Raw genomic sequence first — 25922 nt, 5'->3', positions numbered from 1 at the left:
TTGTTTATTATCCTTCTGCACCAATGGTTAAAGATCTTTCCAAAAACCCAGAGTTTTCAAATTTGTCTCCATATCTGTTTCATGAAATGTGAAAGAAGGATTTTCTGCCAAGTTTCAGTTGTGAAGAGGTAAAAAGAAAATGCCACGAAAAGTTTTGGAGAGGCTTGTGCAATAGGTTTTAAGCGCGAAATTCTCGATTCAATGTTGCCATATTGGAGTTCGATTGCACAAACACTGCAAAATTATTATTCACTGAAGTCTCACTCATCGTATGAGCTCAGGAAAAACGATGTCAAGCTGGCCAAGCGACATTTAAGAAGAGGGCATCATTGACGATTAAATTGTCGGGATATGCTATATCGAGGTTTAAACGATCATAACCACATTTTAACTTCTCAAGTTTACTAGAAAAGTATTCGTTTCATATGCACTTACCAAATTTAAATCGAGCTTTAGCTCTAACAAAATCAAGTTAAAAAATTTAAAATTTTAACTCTAATTCGAATAAAACTAATCCGAATTGAATTCAAACCTTCAAATTTTCGTAGGTTCGCGCATAAAAAGGAAAAAAAATTAAAAATGGGCGGGTTAACAAATCATTTTAGGTCAAACAAGCAAAAGCAAAACCAGGTTAAAAAAGGCGAGCCCATGGAAAACCATGTGCTGTGACTTTCATTATGTACAACATACACCTGCAAGCCCTAGAACATATGGAGTCATTTCCCACACTAGCCTAGCACACACCATTGACAGGCCATTCCCGCCTCAGATAGGAATCCCTTGCTGCCTCAAATCTCTTTGCGTCGTTGTCCTTGGCATATATGTTTGATAGCACGGTGAATCATAAAAGCTCATCTTTTCCATCAAGATCTCCTTAGATGATCTCTGGAGAAAAAAGGATGTCTGAGGGCTTCTACGGCCGAGATTCTTTCAGAGGGATCGTATCTCAAAAGTCCTTGCAATAAATGGATGAGATCCCCTGCTGAATGATCTACATGCTGCATTATCAAGTTTGGAAGCCGTGGCAACTTCAAAACAGCTTTAATACTATCTCTAGATGTTGCTCCCTCCGGCCAGTCTAACCTACCTCTTCTTATGTACTTCTCTGCATGTCGGCTGAAACATAAAATGCGTTGAAAAACATTGCAATATCCGTTGTTTGTTTTAAAATGTGAAGAGGTTGGAGACACTAGCTTACTCGGCTCTCTTGAGCATGTGCTGAGGCAACGGTCCAAGGACTCTTTCCATCATTGCAAGGTGTTCCAAGTTCTCATGCGTTTGGAACAATGCTTCACCCTGGAAGGAAGTGGCCAAATCAATTATAGAGTAAATTATATCAGGAAAATGCAACCAAAGTAACACATATCCAAAACAACAAACGAAGAGGTATCGAACAGACATACCGAGCAAAGCTCCACTAAGATACAGCCCACACTCCATACGTCACATGGGTAACTCCATCCAAGTCCTGAACAGAGATTGGAATAAGATATTACCTAGAGCAAATAAGTACCGAAAATATAGATAATTTTCATTAATTTAGCGTACCTAGAATGACTTCAGGAGCTCTGTAATGTCGAGTGGACACAATGTACGACTGATCCTGCCTGTCATAAGTCGTGCTACCAAAATCAATGACCTTTATGGCACTTGATTTGGGAATTCTCTTGTAGTATGAACTATCCTTTATAGACTTGGATGAAACCTGGAAGATTAGCCAAAACTCAAAGATAGTACAAATGCTAGCACCCAACACAAACTGGTTTGGTAAATCTCATATCGCACAAATGTTCAGTGCATGTAATATGCAAAAAGACAAGTTGAAAAGCTACCTTGTGCTCAGGAACTTTTATGTACTCGGGAGAAACAAACAGAATGTTCTCAGGCTTCAAGTCCGTATGGATGAGCCGCAAATCATGAATAACTGAGATTAGAAAAGCCAATCAACACAATGTTGAAAAAAAGTGCAGAAGGAAACATTTAGGCATGCATAAAAATATGCCAAACCTAGAATAAATATCATCACGAACAAATTTTGTTGTTCATTTGTGTAAAATAGTACAAAAACCATTTGGCATAATATAGCATTAAACACCACCACTTGGGTGAAGTGGCATAACCCACTTCTTTTGAGGGAGTTGTAGAAGAAGAAAAAAAATAAAAATAAAAATATAGCATTATATTGAAAATCAAGCAACTATGAACATCATTATGGATGAAGAGAAACTATTTACACACATGCTACACATTCCAAAAGTTGTCTGCCAATCTCACGGACAAGATCAATGGGAAATGAGCGATAATTGTTTTTGCGAAGGAAATCGTATAAGCTTGGCCCAAGTTTCTCAAAGACCTGTTAAAACCATTTAAGTCCATCCAAATCTTAATCCCCAAATGTGCGTTAGGTTGGGGGAATATAATCCACCGAATCAATCATATACTTACGATACAGATATGGTTTCGATAGTCAAACCAGTTCCGTATTTGTACACAACTGCAAGAAATAAACTCGTTCAACCACTGCATATACTAACCAACAGCCAAAATAGTGACAATATACTGTCTGCCACCAAGTTGAAAAAGAAACTCACCGTTCAGCACATTTGTCATGTCTAACAAGTTGTTGGAGCACTTCTACCTCAATCATAGCTGCATCACGGTATTTCTTAGTACTGCGAACAATTTTAATAGCAACCATTTCTTTTCTTTCCCTGTCCCAACATTCCAAAACCTGACCAAAGGTGCCTGAAAGGTAGAATTTCATACATCAGAGACCGTATTAGTAGGGAACAAGACCAAGCGAACAGGTAGATTTAGCATACCTTCACCCATCTTGCTATGGATCTTATCTGCAAACAAGAAATAACAAGATGATAAGCTAACAGGACAATTAGAAACTTAAAGAAGGTCTAATTTTGGTTACCAAGTCAAAGTAATAAGTTTCAAGTATTCGAAAACCTAAATTCAGATTAGGCCCCAAGAGTCAATATGGGGAAGTACCGACAGTTATTCCAACACAAAAATTAACCAAGATTTCATGGTTTTGTAAATTAATAGATGCAACAAGCTAAATGCATTCACAGTAGGCCATATATGATGGAGGCAACAATGAAAATAATAGGTTCTGATGGTGGTAGAAGTAGTTACAGCGAGGAGTTAAATTTTCTCCGAGCTCAAATATATAATGGCCATCTTTGTCATCTTCTCGCCATGGGGGGGAACCATTTGGACCCAATCCCTTAACAAAGAGAGAAGTTGGATGATTCGAGAGTGTTCTTGAAGGAGCAAAGCTTGTCACATTCCCAATCTCTTGTCCACAAAACAATCCTAGCTGAGCCTACACACACGCATCCATTCATGTTTTCTCAATAACACAATTTATTAATGACATTTACCTCCTCTACAATAGCTTTCAGACCAAGCTAAACTGGGTTCTTTGACATGTCAAACCAAATAAAAACCTTAAACCAATACTAGTTTAAAAAAAACTAACGTGCTCAAATCAAAGAATTATTCATCACAGAGATTCATTGATAGAAGCAGAAAAAACATTTTGACATCAATATTTGAAACAAAGATGAACCCATAGATCAAGTTATTTCTGCACTAATTATAACGCATTGAAGTAATATGGCTGTATAAAACTTGGAACACATAATCATTATCAAAATAATAATTATGTTTGACCTCACAAAAATAATCACATAAATTTTTATATTATTATATAAATAAAAGCTTAAGATACTTATTTCACGGTTATAAGATAATATATATATATATATATATATCATTTTTTATAAAAACCTTTCAATATGTATCAAAAAAGTTATTTAATTTTATTTTGAGCCTCTAATCGTCAAATTAATTAAAAACCCCAATTTCACGTCAAATAAACATACGGCTTCTTGTTCAAATGCCAAAAGGCAAATAATTTAAGCCAGACTTTGATTACCTACAACAACACGAGAAATTCAAACTTAAAGTCGACCATAATTTACCAATATATTAACTTTACCAACCATATGTGATAATCTTCCAGATCTCAAATAAAATATATCTGGTAAAAAAACCTAAGCATAAAAATCCTACTTTAGTCAATATTAAATCCATAAAGATAAAATATATTTTCATACCTGATAATTATTCCATCAGATCTACAAAAAAAACCAAACAAAATGAACAAAAACTAGGATTTAAAGATTAGATCTTAAAATCACCTTCGGCTGTTGAGGAACAACATCCCAACCCAACCGCGGCCTCTTTCTCGGCCGTCGATCCATCTCCAACTCCGTCACGCGCTCCGTCTCCATGAGATAGATGCTGAAAATTCGAGAGAAAAACGCAGAAAATAATAGAAACAGGAAGATAGCACTCGTTGAGAGAGAATTTGCGAATACGAAACCCTATGGATGGCGACGCGGAACATTATACTAATCGCTAAATATGACGAAGAATCAGTTGCAGAGAAATCCAACCGTACACGTGGCGAATACAATACCCTTGCTTTCGGTGATGATCCCCTTTAATAATCAAGCTGTCGGTTTGCGGAGGTTAACTAGGGTTCAACGTTTTCCCACTACCATGGTTGAGTTAAGTTAATGGGCCTCGTGTCTACAAATTGTAAAAATAAATTAACATAAAAATATATAATGTTTTGTGACCGAGAGCTTGGCCTAATGCTCTCATCTCAATTTTTATATGTATTGACTCGAATTCGAGTCTTTCCCATATCCTTAGATTAAGATTTCAAAAAATATATATATATAATGTTTTAAATTTTTTTTTTGTTTAAAAAAATTTACGAACATGTTAAATTTAATCGTTAATTTAAAAAAAGGAATAATACTAATATACTTGCTGTTCTAAATTATATAATTTCAAAATAATATGATCTCATCTTTGTATTTTCAAAGTGATTTGTTTAGGTAGGAAATAATGAACAATAAGTTGAAGCATATTATATAGCATTTGCGCCAAAAACAAAAATCCAGTAGTTCCATAAATTTAAGTGAGCTGAGTTTACTTCCCATCTATCATAAATCCCACATGAAAAGAGAACAAACAATCCATTCACTGACACACAAATTGAGTTGCAACTGCAAGAAGAGGAGTAGCTCTACGAATTACAACCCCAGGCCTTTCACTCATGTCCAAATCCTTCCCATCAACTCCATTAGCCAATTCCCAGTCAAATTTATGCACAATGTTTGCCAACACGAACTCATCAGTAGCCATGGCAAATGAAATCCCTGGACAGCCCCTTCTCCCGGCTCCGAACGGAATGAACTCGAAATCCAGCCCCTTGAAATCTATTGCGGAATTCAAGAATCTCTCCGGCTTAAACTTTTCGGGTTCGTCCCAACAATCGGGGTCTCTACCGATGGCCCAAGCGTTAACCATCACCATCGTCCCGCTAAGAATGTCGTATCCCTTTATCTTCACATCTTCGCGAGCGACACGTGCCACCAGCGTGGGGATTGGAGTGTGGAAACGAAGAGTTTCTTTGATCACAGCTTTCAAATAATGCATTTTCTGCAATTCATTGTCTGTTATCTGTTGTCTTTCTTTAAGGATCCCTCTTACCTCTTCTTGCAGTTTCTTCAGGACTGCAGGGTGCCGTAGGAGCTCTGTCATAGCCCATTCTAGAACTGTTGCAGTTGTATCGGTCCCGGCAGCAAAAACATCCTAAGAATAACAAGGTAAGCAGCATGTTAGCTTTAAAAAAAATTAGTTTATGATACTGAATTTGAAATCAACCATTAAAAAACTTATGAACCCAAACAAACTAATCGGAAAAATAACCAAAATTATAGCTTTGATGCTATCTCTGTCAATGGAGACACCGGTAGTATTATTATCCATGTAAATCCCAAGTAAAATATCAAGGAAGTTATCTCCAGCAATTTCCTGGCCCTTTTTCAAGCGTTCTTGAATCATCGTTTCAAGGAAATAATCCATTTCTTTGGCAACTCTCTCCACTCTCGAGTCGAATCCATTAATCCAATCGACCCAAGAAAGCCATGGAATGAAATCTCCAACGCTCATACTCCCCAAAACCTCCAAAAATTCTTTCAAAACCATCAAGAATCTCTTCCCATTTTCCCCTTCACTGTACTTCCTTCCAAAAGCCGATCTACACACAACATCATTAGCTATCCCAACAAACATCCCACTCAAATCGACCACACCACAGTGAGAATCTCTAATCTTTCTCACCATGATTTCAGTTTCTTCCTCCCTTATAAAGTGAAAAGACTGAACCCTTTTGTTGCTGAGAAGCTGCAGCACGCAGATGCTTTTCAACTGCCGCCAGTATTCGCCGTACGGAGACACCGATACGTCCTTACAGTTGTAGATCATCCGCCTGTTGACGCTGGAATCAGCCCTGTTCGCAAAGTTCAGATCATGGGTCTTCAAGATCTCTTTAGCTGCATCTGCCGAGGAAACGACGAGCGCGGGCACGCTGCCGAAGTGCAGAAGCATGAGTGGGCCATGTTTCTTGGCTAAGGTTCGGAAATTGCGGTGAGGCAACGTGCCCAACTGGTGAAGATTTCCCAATATTGGTAATTTTGGAAGGGATGGAGGTAATTTCAACCTTTTGCCATTCGTTTTGCGGAACCAGTGGCTTCTAGTGGAATAACTTAGTACGATAAAGAACAAGGAGAAAAGAGCAGATTGGAGCATGAAGGGATGCGATACAAAGATTTCATACATCCTGATCTTCTGTAATAATACTGGGTACTACTTGTTTTGTTGGTACGAGTTTGTGAGTGCATGAGTGGCTATATATAAAGAGGCAGCACCGCATAATAATTGGGTGTCAATTCGGGTTCAGCATGAAACTGACTAATTCGACCGATTAACCCGATTTTTTTTAAAAAATTAAATAAAATTCAAATAAATAATAATAATATTTTAATTTAAACACACAATATTTCTTATATATATGATTTAAATTTAAAAGTCTAATTTTAAAAAAAATAAAATATATTTAGTAAATTAAATAAACAATTGTTTAAAAAATAAAAAATGTACAAAATAAATATCAAATTATGAAAATTTATGATATAAATATACAATAAATATTTTTTCAGAAATACAATATATAAAAATGTAGACAATATTTATTAATTTTATTTTTTTAAAAAAAAAATTAAAATTTGTGGGTCAACCCGAACCCGACTTTTTTTTTGAGTCAGCTATCGAGTTCAACCCGATCTGATCCAAACTCGAAAACTTCAAACCCAAACCTGATTTTTTTCGAGTTGAACTGTATCGGGTTGGTAAGCCGGGTCAAATTTTGACACCTTTACTCATAATCCATATTTTCATATTTTTTGTCTTCGGTGCTGGGAATGGTGTTATTGTATTGGATAAATTTTTGAGTTTAATATAAATAACATCGATAAATTATATTTGATTGGTTCGATCTAGAAAATGTTATGATATATAATCTAACTACGTCAGTCAAATAAATTATCTTTAATATATTGTATGCAATAAATTCATTCAAGAAAATGTTTGTAAACACGATCCAAAGTTTTGACATTTTGTTATCACCTAACTCAAACACCCCACTGATACAGACAATATCTTCATTTTTATTTTTGGATTATAGGGAGAGGAATAGGTGTTGACAAATTCAGCTTGTCTCCAATTAAATGACACAATATCTTTAAAATGAAAATTTATACAAAATAATGACTGTGTTAGGGTTATATAAAAATACACGATTTGTCGAAAATGGAAATTGGAAAATGGAAATTGGAAATTGGAAAGATTCCTATAATCTTTTACCACAAAATCAGTTGACTGATAGTGTACGTAAACCTTTTTATAAAAAATATGATTAATTACTCTCGTGAAAAATAAAAAATAAAAACAAATGAAAAATAAAAGAGCATATACAATTTTGTGTTTCTAAAATTTAAGTAAAAAACATCCCTTTTTTTTGTATATGTACCCAAATTTTATTTTAAAAAGTGAAACGACCTTAAATTTTTTAAATTATAATAAAAAATTTAAATAACACATTTAGAATTTTAAGTCGACAAAAAGATTACATTTTTAACTATTTATCATCATTTAAAAAAAATTGAATCATTAAACAATAATTACAAAAAAACTCATATCAGTCAGTTGGTGGTTATTCCCGATAAACTTAAGCAATCCAAATTTAGTAAATGACATGAATAGATAGTAATTTATTCGTTATTGTTTTGAGTAGACGGTCTCACGAATCTTTATCCGTGAGACGGATCAACCATATCGATATTCACAATAAAAAATAAAACTTTTGGCATAAAAAGTAATATTTTTTCATGGATGACTAAAATAAGATATATGTCTCACAAAATACGACCCGTGAGACCGTCACACACAAGTTTTTGCCTATTGTTTTTTAGTAATATTGTTATTATAATTATTTATTAATTTTATTGATTTAAATTTATTTTAGTGTTTTTGTGATATTTACGTTTGTAATTATTATCATTAATCATTTGATTATTTGTTGCTATTTAAAAAATAATTATTATTATTGTAATTATCTAAATATATTTTGGGAAAAATATTTATCTTTATAGATATACGTGATGGGAATGATGTATGGAGATTTAGAAAATCTTGCTGCAGATGTAAAAAGATGCATGATTACTGTATAACCTCCTTCTTCTTCTTTTTTCCTCTATTTCTATTTTGAATATATTTTTCGAAAGTTTTGTTAAATATATCAATGGTGGTTACACTAATAATACCCTATCTTCATTTCTTAAATAGAAATAAAAAAAAAATAGTAATAGATATTGTGTTCGAAGACGTAACAATGGTGGATTTTCCAATTAATTAATGGTGAAAAATAGAATATAATTTTGGGATATAGTTGGTGTCTCACAAAAAACAATTTCTCTAACGTGTTTATCTATTTTAAAATAATAAAAATAAAAATAAAAAAAGTACATATATCCATTCCAAAAAATTATATGAATATAATATTTTTTTGAAAATATATGCTAATCGAGATAAATAAATAAATAATAAAGCTTGGATTTCAACAAAAAAAAAATTTTGAAAAAAATTATTGTTGAATAGACCGGTTTAATAAATGGGGTTGAACCAAATTGCTTGAGAAATTCGAGGAAATAAAATCCGAGCAACCATTCTTCCATTTGTTTTACAAATGCAAAGTGTGTATTTGTTATAAATTAGTATTTTTTTTTTAAAAAAAAATGTTATAATATTTTATTTAAAAAAAAACCCGTCATTTTGATAATACGAATTATTGGATTGACAAATTTAGTCCCAGGCAGTTAATATAAGATATTTATTATATTAAATTATGAATAATTATATATAAATATTTATAATTATTTTTTTTAACAATACATACCTTTAAAACAATGATACAGCTTCATTAAATATGTCATTTTTATGGATAATATTCTGAATTTATATAGAAATAATATAAAGATTATGTCATATATATATATGTGTGTAATTAATAATGCGGGATAGCAATAGTATGGTGATTTTAATGTTATTGTTATTTGAAAATTGATAATACTTTTGGTGTAGAATCTTTATTATATACAGCAACTACAGACATAATTTGACATCAAAAGCTTTGCACCAAACTCCGGACTCAATTCATAGAGTTTTTCTTAATTTTCTCCCTTTTTAATAATCTATAAATTTAATCAATTCTATAAAAACTCAACATATGATAGGTGTCTGGATGATAGATTACATCTACTGGAAAGATTCTCAACAAAAATATGATATTTCCATGTTAAGTTTGAACAGAATGAGGTCGAGATGATTCAACATTGGAAAAGCTAAGAAAGTTGGGAAAATTATAACAGGTGGAATGTTATGATTTCCAAATCAGACATAATGTTTGTAAGAACTACAGAACATGGGAACAAGAAATCAATAAAACTGAAGATGCCAAGATATGCCATTTTCGCCTACTTCTACAAGCCAATACAATTATGTCGATCCAAAGGAGTTATTTACTACATGAATTGCAAGGAATAACTACTGCACCATCTTGGTAACCTAGACATCATGGGTTGGAGCAATACCGGACTACTCTCCAAGGTACGAATCATGATCCCCTTCGCTTCCACCGCAACAAAAAAGACCTTGTGCTTTTCTCTTCAGTGAGACCTGAAGTCTTGCAGATACCGACCCACTTGTTGTGCCCCAAGAAACAGTGCATCAACAGCAAAAATGAGTCCAAGCTGCAAGGAAAATGTCTTTAATTGAAAAACATTGGACCTAAGCAGTTACCAACCAGTCTTGCATGATAGAACCAATTACCAAGCGAGCAGAGAAAACCAGTCGGTAACCCAAACCTTCATTAGCCGCTGCAGCTCTTTGTTGATCCGTCCATCTAACATAGCACAAAACAAAATGAGACTCTTTTTATGCATGTTGATTGCTACATACAACACAAGTTACCAAATTCCTCTTGCCAGAAGGGGTAAATATGATGATAACCCAAAAAAGAAATGAAATTTCATTACACGTACCCAAGAAATTCTGAAAGGCCTCCAATTCCAGCAAATCTAAAGGGCTGGGGTCCTTCTCTTTCAAGATCCTACAATAAACAGGAAGTCACACAATGTATGCCAAATGGAAGAGAAACGAGAAAAAAATAAAGGGAAAGATAAGAAACTAATGTACAATATGATTCCAGTGTTATCACCTCTTCTTCAGCAGCCTCCAGACCCCCTTGAACCCAAAAGATGTTTTCATAGCCAGCATTGTATAATAGCTCACAAGCCGCAAGGGATCTGCCTGATCACAAACTGGTTTAGGAAAGGACTTCGGAAAAAAACGAGTTGGTATATATCTTATTAATTCAGGAAACTTTGAAGTTCAAGGAGACATTTCAATACGGTGTAGATATGATTTATTTGACATGACAAGGACACTGAGGAAGTGTTTCTTCAATCCAAAGTAGTCCATAAGTCAAAGAATCTATACTTACGGTCAAATAATCATTACCCTTTTCTGATGTACCTTTATGTTATGATGTAGTGTATCAAAACAAGTAAATCTTGGGACAACTTGCCAGGGTACTTCCATATAAGTGAAATAACAATAAAATTTGAATCTGGTCACATTCTTTCATCTACCTAGATGAGATGAGTAGTTGCGCACTGGTAATTCTTCCCGTCAATCAGCATAAATATCTTTTATTGGAAAACTAAAGATACAACATAGGAAAATAACCAAAAGTTATTTAACTATTTAAATAAGAAGAACTTGGAAGGGGTTAAATAGCATATGGGTGTTGATAAAAATGACAACCACATACCATTCACCATGTCTACCTAGAAACCAGCTCAACTCTTTACCATAATTATTGTACAACAATACAAAAATAGCATCCTCGTACCCAAAAAAAGCACATTTATATATTAAATGAGCTCCAAGCTTTGAACATAAACATATGATTGAACATATTGCTTGATGTATATAGATAGAGTAGTAATATGAAAGCAGAAATTGGTAATCTTATTTTAAAACGATTCAAAAAATTGTGTTTCATTGCATCCGCATAGTTAAAAGTTCTATCTGAACAATATCAGTCTCTCACAACAAATTACAAAATCTACTAAGCTTGAAAATGTGATGAGTAAGGTATGTGATGAATCAAACTCATGCCATCTTATCAATCCAGCCTCATGAAAAACAATGAATACACTATTGATTCCAGCGTGAGTCAATAGTTCATGTGTGAACTTCCATTGATAAAAAAAATACCTCACCTCATCCCCTTTTGGCAAGCCACAATAAGATCAGTGTCTTTTGAAAATTTCTCTGCAACTTTTGATATGAACTCTCTGTTAAGAAAAGAAGAAAAGAACACATACGAAACTTTCATAGGTAACATAAAACACAGAAAAATGCTAATCAGAAAAAGAAGCTAGTCTGTAGCATACTTGTTATAAGATAATATAGGAATGCCACTCCACCATCCACCTGAAAAGTACACTCTACATGATCAGAAAAAACTTCAAAGCCCTATCACATGAATGAACGGCACCATGTTTTCCTTTCCAAGCACAATTACAAGAAAGTATCATTTGGTAAGTGCACAGTGCACGTCGAACTCCGCATTTAGAACACTCCCTCTGTTTCAATCTGAAAGCTTGCCTTTTCTTTTTGGGACATGCCTACATGACACTCCATCTCCATACATACCATACCATCTACCATAAATTGAAGTGAAGGTGCGCAGGACTAACTCACAACAACTACATTTTTAGGGTAAAAGGTCAACACATCCAAAGCTTTCACTTTTTAAGCTAGCACCTAAAATTTTTGCCCATTCAAAGTACATAATTCAAAATGACACAAAGGGAATGTTAATTATACCGGTAGTTGCCTTCAAGGTATAATAACTGATGCAAGCAAATGTGTAAAAAATTGACTGCTCTAACAATATCCTATCATAAAAACCAAACCCAAAAGATGGTGCTGTCTAGCATGGTATGGATGCATTATGTGGTATCAGATCATAATAATTACTTCATCATCACAAGTTACCTTTTCGAGGAGATGATTTTTTGCATGTCTCTATTATCGTTTAAAATCAAATTACCCTACGTAATTAAAAGAAAAATGCAAGTGATAAGTGATATAAGTAATTAAAAGTAGGATTCAAGTTGAAAATTCAATTATGGTCATCCAGAAAAGGAAATCATGAAAACAAAAAAATGCTCGAATGAGAACAATTCTACACTAGCACCTAGTGAATCTTAGGTAGACCTTTGATAACTTAAGAAAATAACTTCCACAGAATATGCCAATAAAATAATTTGTTGCATCAATTAAAAACAAAGATTGTCGGTCCTTCAGAGAATACAGTAAAATAATTGTTACATTACCCATCATAAATCCGGTAATCTTCCTTGAGAGAGTACCAACATTAACTTGATCATCGGTATCAAAAATTGGAATCCATGTAGAGCCTTTGACCCACGCCTTCAGAAAAGGGAGTACAAAACACTAATAAATTGTACACAATAATATCGAAAAAAAAAGATATAAAAAACATTGTCTACAGATCTAGTTTGTTGTGAAGAAATCATCGTCCTTGTCAATTTCAATAGTAGAAAAACTGCTTTTAGAAAGCAGTATCCATGACATTCATCAAATCATCACCAAATGTTCAATACGATCATGCTGGCAGCTGATGTACAAAACAAAGCTTCCAAATTCTGAACTAATGAAATACAGAGCTAAAATGAAATACTGTTTGAAAAAATGAAAGCCATCAACATGGTGTATAAAGACGGCAAAAATCAGTTTTTACTCTCATATGCCATAAAGAAATAATGAAACCAAAAAAAAGTTAACTTGGTGTCATGAACAAAATCGTATTCACCTTTTTACGCTCGTAAGAGGGCCGAACGTCAAGTAAAGCTTTGCTTGACAGTTTAACTGCATAGCCAGCCTCCCTTGGACTAAGAACATTGACCTTCCCATCCCTGACCTATAATAAATTATTAATATGTCATATACTAAAGCATTGTTCATACTGCATTGATCAAAGAATATTCTCGAGCAATCTACATAACATGAGGCCTGATGGTCATTCTGAATAATTGCAAGTCTTCCATCGTATATTGTCTTGAAAATAAGAATAATTTTCCTCATGACCCCATACATCGTAAAACCACACATATAACTTCCATCAAAACGTCTAATGTTTTTCGTCACAAAACAATCATTCTAGATCAAAGTTTCAATTATACTCTGGCAATTTACATGCTACTAAAAAATGACACATACAAAAAATATACAATATTGAAGAAAATGTGAGAAAATTCTGAACTTTTCCACCTACTCTACAAGAATGAATTCATAGATCGTTGACTTACCATCTTTACCACTGAAATACATCTATTCTTGAGAATCTTATCGACAATGTGAACAGAGACATAATCTGACTTCTGCCTTTAATTAACAAGACACGGTAGCATATATTTACACATTCCAGTTGAAAATTGTATGCGAAAGACAATTTAGCTTTCCCATTTCTAAACTTCTTAAAATAGCAAGGTTGAATTATCAGGAAAATGCGAAAAAAATAAAAGATTACCAGAGCCTCCCATCTCTTTCTCGCTGCAGCCATATCCCTCATTTGCTTCACCTCGTACTCTTCTTCAACAACTTGCATTCTTATGCCACCTTTAAACTAAATTAACCCAAGAAAAGGAACAGGGCAGAGAAGAAAACACAAAACCCATTTCAGAAAACACATAAATCATGAAAAACAATCACGTAAAGCATATTTGCGCTTACAATATGTCGAATTTTGCTTCTGGAAACAGATGGGCTGGCAGCTCTTGGCATTAGAGCTGAGTCGGAAAGATGATTCCATCGATTAGGTATATGAGGAGTGCTGAAAGCATTGATGGGTCGGAGTTGTAGACTCGAAGTCGCCATCTTGTAGATATGATGTGATTACAGTGCCCAAGATTTGAATTTGTGGATATTTTTATCCTATCCTGAGACAACGCCAGAGAAGGGATAAATCAGCTGAAAGTTGAAAGTATATTCGATTCCAAAACAGGAGTTTCGGTGATATATGATTCACTACTTCACTGTACTTCAAAGTATCATATTTGTTGAAAAATTATTTACAAATGTGTTAAATATTTGTGTTGAAAATGTGAATGTTGAATGTTGAAAATTAGGTAAAATTAGGTGTTGAATATTGAAAATTAGTGTGTGATGATGTAGGTAATGATGTATTTTATTTTTGGATTATTTGTAAAAATTTTCTATAAATAGATCTCTCATTTGTGAAGAAAATCACAATTGAGTTGAGAGAAAAATATTATAAAGTGTGTAGTGTGATAATTTTGAGAGTTTGAGATTTTTACTTTTTNTTAAACAAAATAACTTATGACACCTAATTATAATAATGTGATATGATATACATAATTATTTAAATATGACTAATATTATATACACCATATTATTACCATAAAATTATACAAATACATACATTTATTTTCTTATACACCAACGGTAATAAACGGTAACAAAACGGCTAGTTTTTGCTCTATAAATACAATCTCACAAATACATTCAATCACTCCAACTTTCTCTTCTTCTCTAAAAATTATTCTTCATCAAATTTTCGAAGAAAAAAAGAAGATGGCTTTCACGAGGTTATTTTTAATTATTTTGGTTATCATACTCACCAGTCTTGTATTTATCGGAGAATATCCTCCTCGTGTGTTTTCTTTATTTTTACGAATACTTGTACTTGTTGTTTATCCATTACTTTGTATTGCAATATTCATTAACTAATAAAATGCATCGTAATTTTTAGTACCACCATGGCAAACTTGGCAAAGCTCGAATTCATCGCTCTTGATATTACTGGGAAAAACTATATGCCATGGACTCTTGATGTAGAAATGCATCTTGAGTCATTGGGTCTAAGCGAGACCATTAAAGAAAATGGTATATCTTCATCACAAGAAAAAGCAAAAGCTATAATATTTTTACGACGACACCTTGATGAAGGTTTAAAATGTGAATATCTCATCGAAAAAGATCCCATGGCTCATGTGGAAAGGATTAAAAAAATATTTGAACATATAAGGGAAGTTATACTTCCGACCGCCCGTGATGAATGGAATATGTTAAGATTCCAAGACTTTAAAAAAGTCAGTGATTACAATTCAGCGATGTATAGAATAATCTCGCAGTTAAAATTTTGTGGACATGAGGTTACAGAATCGGAAATGCTTGAAAAAACATTTTCCACGTTTCACGCATCAAATATAACACTACAGCAACAATATAGAGTGCGTGGATTTGCGAGATATTCTGAACTCATCGCCTGTCTTCTTGTGGCGGAAAAGAACAACGAGCTATTAATGAGAAATCATCAGTCCCGACCCACTGGATCAACAGCATTTCCAGAAGTAAATGCTGTAAGTAAAAATGAATTTAAACCTGGAAACCAAAATCAAATTCAAAGACAAGGTTTTGGTCGAGGTCGAGGTCGAGGTCGAGGTCGTGGACGTGGACGTGGACGAGGAAGTGGTCGTGGTCGTGGACGCGGCCGTGGTTTTGAAAATAATCGAGATAGTTATTTCTATAACTCATCTCAAAATAACGTCCCAAACCATCCACAGAAAAGGCATCAAGAAAACATGAGTGTTAATGAAAATCACTCGAAAAGATTTGAAAGTTCTTGTTTCAGATGCGGTACTCCAGGACATTGGTCTCGTATTTGTCGAGCCCCTGAGCATCTTTGCAAACTTTATAAAGAATCGATAAAGGGGAAAGAAAAGGAGACCAACTTCACTGAGCGAAGTGACCGTTTGAGTGATTCAACTCATTTTGATGCTGCTGATTTTATGAATGATTTCTCTGGAAATGATCAATATGTTGGTGGGATAGAAATGAACAATATTGATGCTGCAGATTTTCTCAATGATTTCTCTGAAAATGAACAATATAGTGGTAGAATATAAATGTACAATAATTTATTTTTCATGTATTTATATGATAATGTTTTATTGTACAATTATGATATGTGTTATATTTAAATATGTATTGTCATTAATTTTTTTTCATTGCATATTTTTTGAAGTTCAAATATGGAAAATGCTATGAGCAAAGCTGAAGTTTGCATACCCGATAGTGGTACAACGCACACTATCCTCCGAGATAAAAGATATTTCTTGGAACTAAAACCAACAAAAACAACGGTGAATACAATATCAGGTCCTGTAGACTTGATTAAAGGATGTGGTAAAGCACAATTTTTGTTACCTAATGGTACAAAATTTTTGATCAATGATGCTTTATATTCACCACAATCGAAAAGAAATTTGTTGAGTTTTAATGATATATATTCCCATGGGTATGATACTCAAACAATGAATGAAGGGAATGAGAAATATATGTGTCTTACCACATATAAATCAGGAAAGAAATATGTGATTGAAAAACTACCAATGCTCCCTACTGGATTGCATTATACACATATACGTCCCATTGAATCAAACATGGTAATTGATAATTCTTCAATATTAACCAATTGGCATGATCGATTAGGACATCCTGGTTCAACAATGATGCGAAGAATTATAGAAAATACACATGGTCATCCATTGAAAGACCAGAAGATCTTTCAGAATAATAAGTTTCAATGTAAAGCATGTTCTCTTGGAAAACTTATTATAAGACCATCACCAGCCAAAATCCAAACTGAATCACCAATGTTTCTTGAACGTATTCAGGGTGATATTTGTGGACCAATCCATCCACCATGTGGACCATTCAGATACTTTATGGTATTGATTGATGCCTCCAGCAGATGGTCACATGTATGTTTATTGTCAACTCGAAATGTTGCATTTGCAAGATTACTTGCTCAAATAATAAAATTGAGGAATCAATTTCCCGATTATACAATCAAGAAAATTAGACTTGATAATGCTGGTGAATTTACTTCCCAGACTTTCAATGATTATTGTATGTCTATGGGAATCATTGTTGAGCATCCTGTTGCTCATGTACATACTCAAAATGGATTGGCTGAATCATTGATTAAACGTCTGCAAATGATTGCTAGACCAATGATTATGAAAACAAAGCTCCCTATTTCTATATGGGGACATGCAATTTTACATGCTGCTTCATTAATTCGCATCAGACCAAGTGCATATCATAAATACTCCCCATTGCAGCTTGCATTTGGTAAAGAACCAGACATTTCTCATCTGAGAATTTTTGGATGTATGGTGTATGTGCCTATTGCACCACCTCAACGAAAGAAAATGGGACCTCAAAGAAAGATTGGAATTTATATTGGTTATGATAGTCCATCGATCATTCGATATCTTGAACCACAGACAGGCGACGTGTTCACAGCACGTTTTGCTGATTGTCATTTTAATGAGGAAATCTTCCCAATGTTAGGGGGAGAACAGAAACATACCGAAAAAGAAATTACATGGTATGTATCATCATTGTTACATCTGGATCCAAGAACAAAACAATGTGAAAAAGATGTACAGCAAATTGTGCACTTGCAAAGAATAGCAAATCAAATACCAGATGCATTTGCAGACACAAAAGGGGTAACTAAATCATATATACATGCTGCAAATGCCCCTGCTCGAATTGAAATTCCGAAGAAACAAATTGAAGATAGTCATGATGTCATTAAACGCCTGAAGCGTGGAAGGCCAGTTGGTTCCAAGGATAAAAATCCTCGAAAAAGAAAATTCATAGAGAAACACAATGATCACAAAATAGAGAATGATGTTCCTGAAGAAACACATAATGATCACAAAATAGAGAATGATGTTCCTGAAGAAACACATGATGATGAAAATGTTTTGTCAGAACCACAAACTGACGAGAATCATGAAATCTCTATCAATTATATTAATACTGGAAAAATATGGAACCGAAAAGATATAGAAGAAATTGATGATATATTTTCTTATAATGTGGCAATCGACATCATAAATGATAATGAAGATCATGAACCAAAATCTTTTGGTGAATGTAAAAATCGGCAGGATTGGATAAAATGGAAAGATGCCATCCAGGTTGAATTGGATTCGCTAAATAAACGTAATGTTTTTGGACCTATAGTCCTTACACCTGAAGGTGTAAAACCTGTTGGATACAAATGGGTTTTTATTCGAAAGCGAAATGAGAAAAATGAAATAGTAAGATATAAAGCTCGACTTGTTGCACAAGGTTTTTCTCAAAGGCCTGGAATTGATTATGAAGAAACGTATTCTCCTGTGATGGATGCAATTACGTTTCGGTATTTGATTAGCTTGGCAGTATCTGAAAATTTAGAAATGCGTCTTATGGATGTTGTTACAGCCTACTTATATGGATCACTTGATAGTAATATATATATGAAAATCCCTGAAGGATTTAAGATGCCTGAAGCACAAAGTTCAAAACCCAGAGAATGTTATTCTGTGAAATTACTAAGATCATTATATGGGTTGAAGCAATCCGGCAGAATGTGGTATAATAGGCTAAGTGATCACTTGATGAAAAAGGGATATGTAAATAATTCAATATGCCCTTGTGTTTTCATTAAGAAAACAACATCCGGATGCGTAATTATTGCTGTATATGTTGATGATTTAAACATCATTGGAACAAATAAGGAAATTCAAGAAGTTGTGTCATACTTGAAAGAAGAATTTGAAATGAAGGATCTTGGAAAAACCAAGTATTGTCTGGGTTTACAAATTGAACAAAAAGAATGTGGAATATTTGTTCACCAGACAAATTATACAGAAAAGATCCTTAAACGTTTTAATATGGACAAATCAAATCCTTTAAGTACTCCAATGGTTGTTAGATCATTAAACATAGAAAAGGATCCATTCCGTCCATGTGAAGATGATGAAGATATTCTTGGTCCAGAAGTACCATATCTAAGTGCTATCGGTGCCCTTATGTATCTTACAAATTGTACAAGGCCTGATATATCTTTTGCCGTAAATTTATTGGCAAGATTTAGCACATATCCAACAAAGAGACATTGGAACGGAATTAAACATATATTCCGTTATCTACGAGGAACGACAGACTTGGGACTTTTGTATTCAAAAGATGCTAATCCAAGTATAATTGGTTATGCCGATGCTGGATACTTATCTGATCCACACAAAGCACGTTCTCAAACTGGATATGTATTTACTCGTGGAGGCACTGCAATTTCTTGGCGTTCACAGAAACAAACACTTGTAACAACTTCATCAAATCATGCCGAGATTATTGCACTACATGAAGCAAGCCGTGAATGTGTGTGGTTAAAATCAATGACTCAACATATCCAAATCTCATGCGGATTATCATTCGACGAGAAGCCTGTGATACTATATGAAGATAATGCTGCATGTGTTGCTCAAATGAAAGAAGGATACATAAAAAGCGACAGAACTAAACATATTCCTCCTAAGTTCTTCGCATTCACCAAGGAGCTTGAGAAGAATAAATGTATTGATGTTCGTCACATTCAATCAAGTGAAAACTCATCAGATCTCTTCACAAAGGCACTTCCTACGACAATATTCAGAAAGCACATATATAATATTGGGATGCGCAATCTACGAAATTTGTGAAGAATTGTTCGTGTCAACATGAGGGGGAGTTTACGTGACTGCACTCTTTTTCCCTTACTATGGTTTTTATCCCAATGGGTTTTTCCTAGTAAGGTTTTTAACGAGGCAGTATAAAAACACGTAATGTATACAATCATTATGATCATCATCACAAGGGGGAGTGTTGAAAAATTATTTAAAAATGTGTTAAATATTTGTGTTGAAAATGTGAATGTTGAATGTTGAAAATTAGGTAAAATTAGGTGTTGAATATTGAAAATTAGTGTGTGATGATGTAGGTAATGATGTATTTTATTTTTGGATTATTTGTAAAAATTTTCTATAAATAGATATCTCATTTGTGAAGAAAATCACAATTGAGTTGAGAGAAAAATATTATAAAGTGTGTAGTGTGATAATTTTGAGAGTTTGAGATTTTTACTTTTTTTACCGTAAATTTTTACTTTTTCACAACAATATTGAGATTATTAAACAAATTTTAATTTTTACATGCCTAGAAAAAAACATAAAAAATTAATTTTTTTATATCATGAATTTATAGTAATATATGTATTTTTTTAATAAAAGTTGTGAATAAAATAATTTTTTTATGTTATGGATTTATGGTGATATATATATATATTTAATTAAAGTAATGATTTTTTTTGTATTAATTTATTTTGTATAAAATTTAGATGTGTGAATCAATAATTAAAATTTTATTTATATTTTATATAAATATTTATTTATTTATGAAACGAAAATTTTAATTAATTATAATATTTTTTTGAATAGGTCCAACCTCGGAAACCACTTTAAGTTGGGTTTGGACGAAGGTTTCCAGCCCGCCAAAATGATGGGTCGATCCATCCCACCAAATTACGGGTTTTTGACTGGTCCGGCCACCATGGGTTGGCCAATAATCTTGATATGTAAAACCAAAAATACTCTTCACCCTTACAAAAAAGGCAAAATAAATAGAATTGGTTATGTGGTAAATTTCACCAGCAAGAATTTCTCTAGGTTTGTTTCTCGGGATATAATGAGATACAGTATATTTATGTTAAATATATATTTATTATTATTCTTTTAATGAAAAAATATATCATCATTTTGAAATATACATAATAATTTTTTGATGAAAGAATTTTTAGTGTATTACACAATATAGCAATTTATTTAATAATATTATAAATTGCTACAGAATTTGTTTAAATTGTAAATAATATCGCACAAATAATCTGTGCATGTTTGTAAGAATATCATATATCATAAAAAAATCATAAAACTATTTTAAAACTAAAATTAAAATCAATCAATCAGATTAAACACTTTCATGGTTAAATAATTGTTTTTAAAATACAAATAATGTATATTGAAAATCAATAAATTTAACAATCACTCCCACAAAAAAAATTGCTTTAAAAATAAATAAATAAGTAAAAACTTGTGTGAGACGACTTACGGGTCGTGTTTTGTGAGACAAATCTCTTATTTGGGTCATCCATGAAAAAATATTACTTTTTATGATAATAATATTAATTTTTATTGTAAATATCGGTCGTGAGACCGTTTCACAGATATTGATTCGTGAGATCGTCTCACAAGTTACGCAAATAAATAAATTATATAGATTTATTTAAATATTGTGATTAATAAATTTTATATATCTTTCCGCCGGCCATGGATCTTGCCGCCAATGCTCAGAGCCCCCTCGTCTCTTCTATACCAACCCCCTCCTCCGTTTACACATACTGAAAAACTATGTGTTCCGCAGCTAAAGCTATACTCAAGCCTTTGTCAATGGCTACAAACGGCTGTTTAATTTCAAGTCCAGCGCACTTTACCTCAAAAAAAGCTTCGGATTCACGTTTTTCTCTTACACCGACTTTGAAACCCATAAAGCTTCGATTATCTTGCTCGTATTTTTCGTCTTTTTCAAGCCCTTTAAAGATCTCTTTCAAAAGGAAAGAACCTATTTTGAAAGTTTATGTGATTACTGCTCAGCAAGAAGAGAACGACCCGGTGTTTCTAGAAGAAGAGGGGCAAGGGTTTAAGGAGGATTCTTACTGGGAAGCACCTGCGAATGAAGAGAGTTATGTGTCCGTGGAGTTATCCGAGGAGGCTAAAGTGTACGTGGGGAATTTTCCGTATGATGTGGATGGTGAAAAATTGGCTCAACTTTTTGGCCAGGCTGGTGTTGTTGAGATTGCTGAGGTAATTCGATGATTTCTGAGCATCAAAATTTTGATCTTTGCGTGATTTTGGGCGCAATGGCTGATGATCTTTTATGGGTTTTGAGTTTTAAATGTTTATATAATTTTTTATGATAAAATGATTGGATGTCTCATGGGTTAATGGATTATCGACTTGCAGGTTATATATAATAGGGAAACTGACCAGAGTAGAGGTTTTGGGTTTGTTACAATGAGTACTGTGAAAGAAGCTGAGAAGGCTGTGGAAATGTTCCATCGTTATGTAAGTTCTCTGAATGTCCCTGTATGCAATGGTTAATATAACAGGTGGTTTAATTTTTGAATGGATGAGGGTAATTGTCTTTTTTAAAATCTTGTTCACCATATGAGGGTTCATAGGTTTCTATATCTGCCCTTTCGAGCCGCAAAAGTGGCGTGCTTGGAATAGTTTTCAATAGAAACTGCTTAAGAAGAATTAACTCCTGCAATGTATCTTAATGGGGCAGGTATAATCCAATCATGGTCCAGCATTTCGATTTTAATATCCTTCTTGCTAGTAGAGATCATCTAGTATTTTAGATTGTAGTGTCAAAAATGGCTGACAGAGATGGTGACGATTGGTTATATAATATTTGGCTGACGAATTGAGACGATATTTCCATTTGACTCATTTCACATCAAATGGTTCTAAGCAACCACCCACACACAGTTGGAGCTCCACACTGTCGATCTAGGTGGAGAACTTTCTCTTGAATGCTTCATGGCAAATAATTAAACAACATTTCACCTGACTATGTATGCTATCCATTAAGATTTCATAATTTTTTTAATGCTCGTAATCTGTTAACATTTGACATATCTTCCTGTTTAAAACGTTTTTGTCAAGATGTTCAGCAAGGCATGAGAGCTGATGAGTATCTTGCATCATGTTTATACTTGACATCTGTGGCTTGTGTCAGAATTTAGTGGTGTTTATTTATATCGAAAGAGAAGAAACAGAAATAATTGTGTATTATTGATGTATAATGAAATACCAACCTCTGTATTGGCTGAGATACTGAATTCTAAACAGATATAAATCAAACTAAAATATAATGTAGTTGGTAGAATCTTGACGCAGTATTGATGTTTTACCTTTTTACAATTGTTGCGAGCTATTTGATTTAATTTTCCCTATGTTCTAATCATCTACTGTATCATTCGATGTTCCCATTGATGTGGCCGGCCATTGCCTTTTAGTGGCGTCACTTGTAGTGATTGCCAGCAATGTGTCAACTTTTTAATGCAATAATAGTTTTAGAATCAATATTTGTAGCGGCAATGCTGCATTATTTGAGTAGCGGAGACATGTCATTTTTCATCGTATATATCCTGCGTGATTTAGGAAATTGTTCTAAATACCAGTAGTCATCCATATATTGATCTTCTGTTTGTGGCTTAATCTGTATAAATCACAGTTAGTAGAAAGGTTAGTGCTCTGAGATACACATAAATCATGGGGCCCAAAGTCACATCGCCAATTGAAATTAAGTGAAGCAAACTAAGAAATAATATTTTGAATTTACATATGACTAGAAAAGCATGTCATTTAGTATCTAATCTTGATTACTTATCATTGAACAACAATAAAGTAAACATTCGGTGGTGGTTTAGGGGGACAACTGCCACCCCTTGCTCCGCCAGTTGGATCTGTCTCTATGTGGAACCCAATGCCTTTCTTCATTAATGCAATAGAAACATTTGAAGCTCTACTTTGTGGTACAGCGGTCACTCTATTTCACTAGTTTTTTAAAGTTACGATCATTCTTATCTCTTTTTGTTGTTGATCTTTCCCTCATCTCAACAGGATTTTAATGGCAGACTCTTAAGTGTTAGCAAAGCTACTCCAATAGGATCACACCCTGAACGTAGCCCTCGAAGATTTGAAGACAATTACAAAATATATGTGGGTAACTTGCCTTGGAGCGTGAATGACTCACGTCTCAAACAGGTTTTCATTGAGCATGGCAAAGTGATAAACGCTCGAGTAGTGTGTGACAGGGAAACTGGAAGATCCCGTGGTTTTGGCTTTATAACTATGTCGAGTGAATCTGAAATGAATGATGCCATTGCCAAGCTTGATGGACAGGTAACCCCTTTTCTAACTTTTTTCCAGTTGAAATGCACACTCACTTCTGAAAAATCAACAGACCCTTTTTTGCTCACTCGTTTTTTTATTGCAAGTAGCTGTAAGCTTGTTAATATCACCGTCGATGCTGTGTTACTGCAGAGTTTGGATGGGAGGGAAATTAAAGTGAATGTAGCTGACGAAAGACCAAGGCGTAGCAGCAGTTTTTGATTTGATCAACACATGCACAAGTCGCGTGTTTCATGATTATTTTTGGTAAGAAATTTGCTTCCGTTATTTTCGATGAAATTTTGCTTGTGTGTGTGTCGTCAAAGCTTGTTATACTGTGTTTTTCTTTGGAGGAATGTTTTCGGAGTTTACTAGGTTTTTTTACTTCTTATGTAGTCTGCCTCCTAGGGATGTTATTTCTCAAGTAACAACCCAATATAGCATTATAGCTACAGGTGGGTTCGAGCACTTATCTAGCCAGCTTACGGTGATAAATAAATTTTTAAAAAAAATTCTAATCAATTATTTATTTATTTTTTTGGTTTACAGAAATTTTGTTTAGCTTAAATAATTCGTCATTATTTTCTATGTAATAAACTCCAAACTTGCCATCTTCGATGAACAAATCCTTAATTATGTTATTTTAATGTACTTCTTTGTTTTATATAATTTCGAGAAGCAAATTAAAAATAAATCTAATAAAAGAAGATGGTTGACTAACGCAGGTTTTAAATTAAACATTAAAAATTTTGTTTTTTTTTTCTCGTTTGGATTCATAAATTTCAAATCCGTTTTATAAAGTTTATATAGTGTTTCGTGTAATCATGATTGATTTTGAGTATATCTGAAAGCATTTGGAATTTATTTTACTTGCGTGACTGAAATGTAAATAAGTCGTATATGAATTTAATATCTAACCTTTTTTGTTTTATTATTAATAATAAAACTACAATCGAAATCTATAAATAATGTGTAACCTAAATAATTATTCGGTTTATTTTGGACAAAAGATAACTAGATTCGATTATGGGACGTTATAAATAATATTTTCTCACAAGACAATTTTGCCAATTATAATAAATAGGAAATTGCTATTAAATATATTATTAAGTTTAAACAAAAAAATTGTTTTAAAAATAAAACATAATATCGTGGACCGAATTAATTAACAATGTATAAATTAAAACAAAATTAAGTAATACTTATATACATCACAAACCGTGATTACTCCTCAGATATTTCGAAACCAAAAGGAACATAAATTAAATAAGAAAAAAAAATTGATACTATCTTAATGTACATGAAAGTGAAATGATATTTAAACTAAAAAAATATTCCAATATATAATATTAAATTAGGCATACCATAAGATTTCACGATATATTAAATTAAGACTGATGATTAAATTTATACAAAAAATTTTATAACACAAAAAATTCAAGACAAACATTTGTGTGAGACGGTATCACGGATCGTATTTTA

The 25922-nt window shown here is 33.3% G+C and overlaps 4 protein-coding genes across 7 annotated transcripts; 1 reads left to right on the top strand and 3 right to left on the bottom strand.

Moving 5' to 3' along the window:
* Positions 1–546: 546 nt before the first annotated feature.
* Positions 547–4421, bottom strand: LOC140956836 (serine/threonine-protein kinase AFC2-like). Of its 4 annotated transcripts, XM_073413718.1 has the most exons (11): positions 4218–4421; positions 3148–3337; positions 2823–2849; positions 2592–2745; positions 2446–2494; positions 2239–2353; positions 1833–1924; positions 1549–1705; positions 1404–1468; positions 1199–1296; positions 549–1116 (listed from the first exon to the last, which is right to left on the bottom strand). In XM_073413718.1, the coding sequence occupies exons 1-11, from the start codon at positions 4308–4310 to the stop codon at positions 864–866; spliced, it is 1293 nt and encodes a 430-aa protein (XP_073269819.1). In that variant the 5' UTR covers positions 4311–4421; the 3' UTR covers positions 549–863. The 4 variants fall into 4 exon arrangements, with proteins under 4 accessions (XP_073269820.1, XP_073269822.1, XP_073269821.1 ...); XM_073413719.1 differs by lacking the exon at positions 3148–3337 and having other exon boundaries at positions 547–1116; positions 4218–4416; XM_073413721.1 differs by lacking the exons at positions 2239–2353; positions 2446–2494; positions 3148–3337 and having other exon boundaries at positions 548–1116; positions 4218–4416.
* A 477-nt stretch (positions 4422–4898) lies between these two features.
* LOC140957018 (cytochrome P450 71A8-like) lies at positions 4899–6791 on the bottom strand. The gene is made up of 2 exons (XM_073414056.1): positions 5803–6791; positions 4899–5685 (listed from the first exon to the last, which is right to left on the bottom strand). The coding sequence occupies exons 1-2, from the start codon at positions 6712–6714 to the stop codon at positions 5071–5073; spliced, it is 1527 nt and encodes a 508-aa protein (XP_073270157.1). The 5' UTR covers positions 6715–6791; the 3' UTR covers positions 4899–5070.
* Positions 6792–9916: 3125 nt separating this feature from the next.
* Positions 9917–14608, bottom strand: LOC140957019 (rhodanese-like domain-containing protein 11, chloroplastic). Its single transcript, XM_073414057.1, has 10 exons — positions 14320–14608; positions 14117–14212; positions 13400–13507; positions 12900–12996; positions 11952–11991; positions 11778–11852; positions 10709–10796; positions 10533–10600; positions 10321–10393; positions 9917–10241 (listed from the first exon to the last, which is right to left on the bottom strand). The coding sequence occupies exons 1-10, from the start codon at positions 14461–14463 to the stop codon at positions 10158–10160; spliced, it is 873 nt and encodes a 290-aa protein (XP_073270158.1). The 5' UTR covers positions 14464–14608; the 3' UTR covers positions 9917–10157.
* Positions 14609–21789: 7181 nt separating this feature from the next.
* LOC140956451 (28 kDa ribonucleoprotein, chloroplastic-like) lies at positions 21790–24941 on the top strand. The gene is made up of 4 exons (XM_073413178.1): positions 21790–22346; positions 22506–22607; positions 24171–24452; positions 24594–24941. The coding sequence occupies exons 1-4, from the start codon at positions 21894–21896 to the stop codon at positions 24660–24662; spliced, it is 906 nt and encodes a 301-aa protein (XP_073269279.1). The 5' UTR covers positions 21790–21893; the 3' UTR covers positions 24663–24941.
* The last annotated feature ends 981 nt before the right edge of the window (positions 24942–25922 follow it).

The sequence above is a fragment of the Primulina huaijiensis genome, chromosome 14 (assembly GCF_012295235.1).
Source record: "Primulina huaijiensis isolate GDHJ02 chromosome 14, ASM1229523v2, whole genome shotgun sequence".
NCBI lineage: Eukaryota > Viridiplantae > Streptophyta > Magnoliopsida > Lamiales > Gesneriaceae > Primulina > Primulina huaijiensis.
Note: the sequence above shows the minus strand (reverse complement) of the source record. Positions and strands in the feature narration are given on the sequence as shown.